The sequence below is a fragment of the Octodon degus genome, unplaced genomic scaffold (genome assembly GCF_000260255.1).
Source record: "Octodon degus isolate 3935 unplaced genomic scaffold, OctDeg1.0 scaffold00280, whole genome shotgun sequence".
In the NCBI taxonomy this organism is placed as follows: domain Eukaryota; kingdom Metazoa; phylum Chordata; class Mammalia; order Rodentia; family Octodontidae; genus Octodon; species Octodon degus.
In genome coordinates this window covers 1685559-1692766 of record NW_004524856.1, presented here as the reverse complement: position 1 = coordinate 1692766, position 7208 = coordinate 1685559, and the positions used below count along the sequence as shown (strand labels likewise).

The 7208-nt window shown below is 49.6% G+C and overlaps 1 protein-coding gene across 2 annotated transcripts in view; it reads left to right on the top strand.

Annotated features, from left to right (window-relative positions):
* The window catches only part of Med12 (mediator complex subunit 12), a 23729-nt gene that overhangs the window by 11342 nt on the left and 5179 nt on the right, over positions 1–7208 (top strand). For both annotated transcript variants that reach the window (XM_004646802.2, XM_004646801.2), the window contains exons 25-36: positions 258–359; positions 454–567; positions 823–998; positions 1177–1356; positions 3158–3229; positions 3882–4015; positions 4155–4316; positions 4683–4794; positions 4939–5028; positions 5519–5628; positions 5840–5975; positions 6183–6344. In XM_004646802.2, coding sequence (XP_004646859.1) covers positions 258–359; positions 454–567; positions 823–998; positions 1177–1356; positions 3158–3229; positions 3882–4015; positions 4155–4316; positions 4683–4794; positions 4939–5028; positions 5519–5628; positions 5840–5975; positions 6183–6344 — 1550 coding nt within the window. The remainder of the gene's footprint in view (positions 1–257; positions 360–453; positions 568–822; positions 999–1176; positions 1357–3157; positions 3230–3881; positions 4016–4154; positions 4317–4682; positions 4795–4938; positions 5029–5518; positions 5629–5839; positions 5976–6182; positions 6345–7208) is intronic.

The following is a 7208-nucleotide window of genomic DNA, read 5'->3' as shown; positions in this document are numbered from 1 at the left end:
CCCCGTCTCTCTCACTCTCTGTCTCTCTCTCGTCTGGTGGTCTGAGAATGGAACCCAGGGCCTCGTGTATTTGTAGCATGTTTTCCTCATAGTGCATGATCTTTCCATCTTTTGCTCCTATTACTACGTAACAGTTGTTTGCTTTTCCTTTCACCTTCTCTGTCTTTCCCCTTACTCCTCCCACCACACACATTCATACACAAACACACACAGTTTGGTTTGGTTTCGTCCTTTCCAGATGTTTGTCATCCTTTTAGCTTGTAGTGAACAAGACTCTGAGCCAGGTGCTCGGCTCACCTGCCGCATCCTCCTCCACCTTTTCAAGACACCACAACTCAATCCTTGCCAGTCTGATGGAAGTAAGTGACCCTGATCCAAGCCAGTTGCCAATAGAAAGCATCCCACACACATACACACTTTTCCTGTTTCCTCTGACTTCAGCTTTCTCTCCAGACAAGCCTACGGTGGGAATCCGCTCCTCCTGTGACCGCCACCTGCTGGCTGCCTCCCAGAACCGCATCGTGGATGGAGCTGTGTTTGCTGTTCTCAAGGCTGTGTTTGTACTTGGTAGGGGTGGGGGGTAGGAAGGGAGTGGTGCCAGAAGTGTGTATTGGGTGGAGTATCAGCTCAACTACAAGGGATAGTCTTTCTCCCTCCCAAAGGTGGTCTCCCTGACCTTGGGGAGGAGAGGAGGGTGAGAAATATGTTTCTGTCCCATAAGGCAACATTTGGGAGAGTTTGTGCCTTTGTAGGCCCAGGGTGGGTCTCTACACAATGTTCTGATCTCACTCTGCCCTCTGTATCTCCCACCGTGAACCACAGGGGATGCAGAACTGAAGGGTTCAGGCTTCACTGTGACAGGAGGAACAGAGGAACTTCCAGAGGAGGAGGGAGGAGGTGGCAGTGGCGGTCGGAGGCAGGGTGGCCGCAACATCTCTGTGGAGACAGCTAGTCTGGATGTCTATGCCAAGTACGTGCTGCGCAGCATCTGCCAACAGGTCAGTCCCACCTTCCTCCCACATCCCCTAAATGCCTCTGTATAATACAGGCCTGTTTCTATCCTATGATCGTACCACTTCCCTACTGTATATCAGGTCCCTTACCCACCCCAGCCATCCCTGTTCTCCCTAGCCCCCTTACTGGTTGCCCCCAGTCCCTGATTATCAGCTTCCTCAGGAATGGGTAGGAGAACGTTGCCTTAAGTCCCTGTGTGAGGACAGCAATGACCTCCAAGATCCAGTGCTGAGTAGTGCACAGGCCCAGCGCCTCATGCAGCTCATCTGCTACCCACATCGACTGCTGGACAATGAGGATGGGGAAAACCCCCAGCGGCAGCGTATTAAGCGCATTCTGCAGGTAAGCCAAGGTGACAGGGTCTTGGAAGAAATAATGGGGCCCAACATGAAGAGAAGCAGTGAAAACCAAGGAAAGAGAGAGAGAGAGGAAGTTCAGCAGACAGATAAGGATGTGGGAGGGAGGGAGGGGGGAAGGGAGGGAGGACAGGCAGCAGCTCCAGTACAGCTTCCGTAGTGAATCCAGTGTGGTCCAGGTCAAGTAGTAACACTGTGAGGTGAGTGCACAGCGGCATAGCAGGAAGGAGTGCAGCTCACCAGCAGGAGTCATAACGTCTGGATGGTCTGGCTTGGGGCTTGGTACATCTGGCCCTTTTGTTGTGACTCAGTGAGTAAGTAAACTTACTAACCAATGAGTATGGACTTTGTAAGTAGTTACTACTTATTAAGCACAGTACTCTTTGTGGCCACATACGTGGATTTTGTCTTACTTTACAACCCTGTGAAGCAGGTATAAATACCTCTATTTGACCAGTGAGGAAGCTGAGGTTTAAAGAGGTTAAGTAACTTCTCCAAGGTCATGCAGCTCAGAAGTTTAGAGTTGGTATGTTGACTCCAGGTATGCCTGTGCCCTTTCCACTACTGCAGATATTTAGGTGATTGTCGGGTGGAAGAAGGCTGTGGAAGAAAATCTAAAGGAGGGGCCGGGGAGATGGCTCAGTGGAATAAGTGCTTCCCTGGCAAGCGCAGGGGCCTGAGTTCAATCCCCGCTTCCACAAAAAAAAAAAAAGAAAGAAAAAAGAAAACCTAAAGGAATGAGGTCCCTCCAGCCTGAGGAGATAATGCTGATGGGAGATTAGCCAGTAGCAGCTCTCCAGTCTCCACAGGACCAAGAGAGATTATCTTGAAAGGCCTTGTGTGGGACTTTGAATAGTTGGTCTAAAACAACAGAGGCAGGCTTCAACTTTATTTTATTTTTTATTTTTGGTACTGGGGGTTGATCTCAGGACCTTGCACTTTCTAGGCAGGCAGTATGCTGTTGAGCTGTATCTTTGGCCCCCGCTTCAACTTTAATATAAAGTATTTAAAGGTTAAATACTGTGCAAAGCTCTCTGATGCAAAGGGATATGAAGCTGTAGAACGAGAATCTAGAGGAAGATGTGAAATCTTGAACTGCACTTAAAATAGGCTAGACGTCAAGTATTTTAGATTATTTAGATGTAATCTTTCCTATAAGGGGCATAGCAGGCCCTTTTAGAGCCCTAGAAACCTGTTATTCAAAGTTATGGGAGATTCGGCTGGGGTGGTGGCACACCTATAGCTCCAGCACTCTGGAAGACTGAAGCAGGATTGCAAGTTGGAGCCCAGCCTGGACAGCTTGGCAACTTAGCAAGACCCTGTCTCAAAATAAAAACATAAAAGGCTAAAGATACAGCTCAGTGCAAAAGCCCTGGGTGCTTCAAGTCCTAGTACCATACCCACAAAGAAAAGAAAAAGTTCCTTGTTTGTTTGTTTGTTTTTGGCGGAACCAGGGATTTAACTCAGGCCCCGTGCACTTGCCAGGGAAGCGTTTATTCCACTGAGCCATCTCCCCAGCCCCTCCTTGTTTGTTTGTTTGAAGACAGTCTTGGAATGTAGTTCAGGCTGGCCTTGAAGTCATTTTGTATCCCAGGCTGGTCTTGAACTCATGATCAGTCCTCCTGCCTCAGTGTCCCAAGTGCTGGGATCATAGCCATGCACCACCACACCTGCCAAGAAAAATTTTCTGTTAAAAAAAGTTACGGGAGATTAGGATTTAGTTATAGAGGGGTGGGTAGCTGGGGGTGATAGGGTGATCACTAGCTTGTGTGGGGCTTCCATCACAGAACTTGGACCAGTGGACCATGCGCCAGTCTTCCCTGGAACTGCAGCTCATGATCAAGCAGACCCCTAACAATGTGAGTAATACCTTCCCAGACCCTCCCTTTCCTAAGCCCACCTTCAGCTCAAGGAAATGAACCACCACCGAAGAACCTGGGTTCTAGCCAGCTGTGATGGCACATGCCTGCAGTCCTAGCACTCTGAAAGGCTGAGGCAAGAGAATTGCAAGTTCAAGGCTAGTCCAAACAACTTTAATGAGTTAGCAAGTCCTTGTCTCAAAAAGAACAGTGTGGTAGCTCAGCATGAAGGGCCTGGGTTCAATCCCCAGTATGGCCACCTCCAAAACAAAAAAAAACTCCATGTCCTACACTTAGGCTGTGAAACTGAGAAAAGTAAAAGGGGATAGGAAAGTGGCAGACATGTGGAGCTGGTGATAAGAGAAATGTGTTGGGAGTGCTGGAGTTCTAAGCTGAGGAGAAGCATGGCTGGGCTGGCAGTGGAACCTGTTTCTTGGATCCCAGATGTAGGAGGCATACAGAGAAGAAAATGGTGGGGAACTGGAGAAATATGGAGGTGCTCAGGGCACAGCTCCCAGCAGTTGTGTTCCTCTCTTGCTGTCCACTTCTACAGATACTCTCCTTCACCTTTATCTCATATCCCTCATACCAGGTTTCTTCCTTGGCCCTTGGTTGCCTATTTTAGCACCTCTGTGCCTTTCATCCTCCCTAGGAGATGAACTCCCTCCTGGAGAACATCGCCAAGGCCACAATTGAAGTCTTCCAGCAGTCAGCTGAGACAGGATCATCTTCTGGAAGCACAGCAAACAACATGCCCAGCAGCAGCAAGACCAAACCTGTGCTCAGGTTGGGTAGAAAGTGTTAGGCCTCATCCTCCCATGAATTTCTCTATTAGTTCCATGAATGATTCCTGCCTCGGGGAGATACTGTGCATGTCCAGGGAGGGGCGACCTCACAAGCCTGTGTCTTCTTGTCTGACCCACAGCTCTCTAGAACGCTCTGGTGTGTGGCTTGTGGCCCCTCTCATTGCCAAACTGCCCACCTCTGTGCAAGGGCATGTGTTAAAGGCTGCTGGGGAAGAATTGGAGAAGGGTCAGCACTTAGCTTCCTCTTCTCGCAAAGAACGTGATCGACAAAAGCAAAAGAGGTAAAGGGTTTGAGGGGTGCTAGGATTGAGAAAAGAGCAGGCCCAGTGAAGAAGAAAATTTGGGGCCAAGGACTGAGAATGGACATCATAGGGAAGTGGTAAATCAAGGGGTAAGAGTGGTGTGGCTGAGTATACTCATCAGTGGGACCTTGGCTAGAGGCATGGCTGAGCAAGAGGCCAGATCTTGGAGTCTAGGGTTTGGAGGAGTAAGAGGTTGGAAGTTGCTAGAACCCCAACCCATAGTTCTCTTTTCTCCTCCCCACTCCCTTCCCCTGTTCTTTTCTTCCCTCCCCTTCCCTTTCTACCCTCCCTTCTCTTCCCCCTCTCCCTTGCCCTTTTCTCTTCTGCCTTCCCTTCCCTTTCTAGCATGTCCCTGTTGAGCCAGCAGCCCTTCCTATCCCTGGTGCTGACATGTCTGAAAGGGCAGGATGAGCAACGTGAGGGACTCCTTACCTCCCTGTACAACCAGGTGCACCAGGTATGGGTCTTTGGGCCATGGAGGTGGGCAAGAGGGCAAGAAAGCATATACCCAAGAGGCCATTATGTACTTGGAACTTTCATTAGTTACCGATCAAAACCCAGAGGATCCCTGAGCTGCATGTTCAACTAAATTCTATCGTAGATTGTGAAGAATTGGCGAGATGGCCAGTACTTAGATGATTACAAACCGAAGCAGCTAATGCATGAGGCACTCAAACTTCGGCTCAACCTGGTGAGAGGAAAGCTGGGGAGAAGAAAGGAGGTGGGGCTGGGAATGCAGTAAAGAAGGCTGAGTTGGGGAGGGCAGGGATGAGGATGGAGACCCCAGATTTTGGGGATCTTCAAGTATTAACTCTTAACTATTGGGCCTGAAAGTCATTAATGGGACTGGATCACTGTGGACAGGGCCCAGTAGCTTGCCCTGGATCCTCACAGGGACTCTCCCTCAGTTTCCTAGATGTTGGCAGATCCGTAGAAATACTAGAAACCCACTGTGGAATGTTGAGTGAAATCCTGGAAATCATGTAGTCCAACCCTCATCACTTTAGAAAAGGGAACTGGCCCAGACATGTTAAGAATTGAGCCATTAACCTAAGATCTCAGCAAACCATAAATGCAGATGGAGCTTGACCTTAGGCTTCCAGCTCCCCCCAGCCCATGCTCTAACTAACCTAAACTGGCTGCCTCCCTTGAGCTGTCTGACTGATCTATGGCCCTGGCAGGTGGGGGGCATGTTTGACACGGTACAGCGTAGCACCCACCAGACCACAGAGTGGGCTGTGCTTCTCCTGGAGGTCATCATCAGTGGCACGGTCGACATGCAGTCCAACAAGTAAGCCATGCCCTACCCAGGGAGGGGGTGCACCACTGTTCCCATACCCCCGTCTGAGATTGGTGTGTGGCTGATACTGTGGCCTGTGACCCTGGGTTCCTCATAGAGCCTTGGTGCCCTAGAGCTGACATGTTGAACACCTTGACCTTGCCCTGAGACCTTTTTCTGAACTTCTTCTCTGGGTACCCCCTTTCCTTGCTTTCTGACACAGTGAGCTCTTTACTACGGTGTTGGACATGCTGAGTGTACTCATCAATGGGACCTTGGCTGCAGACATGTCTAGCATCTCACAAGGCAGTATGGAGGAAAACAAGCGTGCATACATGAACCTGGTAAAGAAGCTGCAGGTGAGCAGAGGAGGCAAGGGCAAGGTCTGGAGGTTGCATCTCTGTTCTCCCTGCCCTGACTGCATTTGCTCTCCAGTCTCAGGGACTTTTTCTGGCCAAAGTCTTCCAACCCTCCTCTTTATCCCAGGTTCTGTGCTATTCTCTGAGGCTTCCAAGACTTCTTGTTATGTATCTTTGAACTCTTGTCCCGTCTTCCTGTGCCTGCAGAAGGAGTTAGGGGAGCACCAGTCAGACAGTCTGGAAAAGGTTCGCCAACTGCTGCCATTGCCCAAGCCAACCCGAGATGTCATCACGTGTGAGCCACAGGGCTCCCTCATTGACACCAAGGGCAACAAGATTGCTGGTTTTGATTCCATCTTCAAGAAGGAGGTATGTTCCACTGTCTTCCCATGCTCTTGGCTTTTCTGCAGTAACCTCGAAGCTCTGGTGGGCGCATCACTTAGAAGTCCATCAGGGGTTGCTTTCCTTGTATTATCTCCCCCTTTGGAGTCCCACCCTCCCTCCTGGACTCTTCCCCCCAACTCCTTTTTCACATACCACTGTTTCTCAGCACCTTGCTCTCTTCCCGCTGCCTTCTGTCTTGCCCTATGCATTTGTCTAGCTGATGATATATGTTTTATTCTTGCTTTTGTCTCCCCCACCACTCACCTGTGCAGTTTTCTCTTTTCCCTCTCTGTCATTTACAGTATTTGATGAGTAGCCATAATCATTGTGTATAGTTGAGAGTTAAAGAGAAAAGAGGGTAGAGTTTAAAATACAAGGTGCAGGGCCAGTGAGACAGCTAAGTGGATTAAAGTACCTGCTTAGGTAGACACAGGGGCCAGGGGTTCAATCCCCAACCTGCTGTGGCAGCCCTGCCCCCGGGGCATGCTGAGACTGGGCGTGGTGGCGCATACATGTAATCCCAGCACTTGGGAGGCTGAAAAACAGGTGGATCACCACAAGTGTGATCTGTGTAGTGAGACCCTGTATTAAATACATAATAAATAAATAAGATACAAAATGCAGCTGGATGTAGTGGCACAGGCCTGTAATCTCAGTACTCAGGAGGCCAATGCAGGCAGATTGCCATGAGCAGGAGGCCAGCCTGGGCTACAAAGTTGAGTTCAAGGCCAACCTGAACTACGTAGTGAGACCTTGTCTCAAAAACAACAAAAACCCCCAAAATCCTAAATGCACATGAGAGAGAGAGAGAGAGAGAGAGAGAGAGAGAGAGAGAGAGAGAGAGAGAGA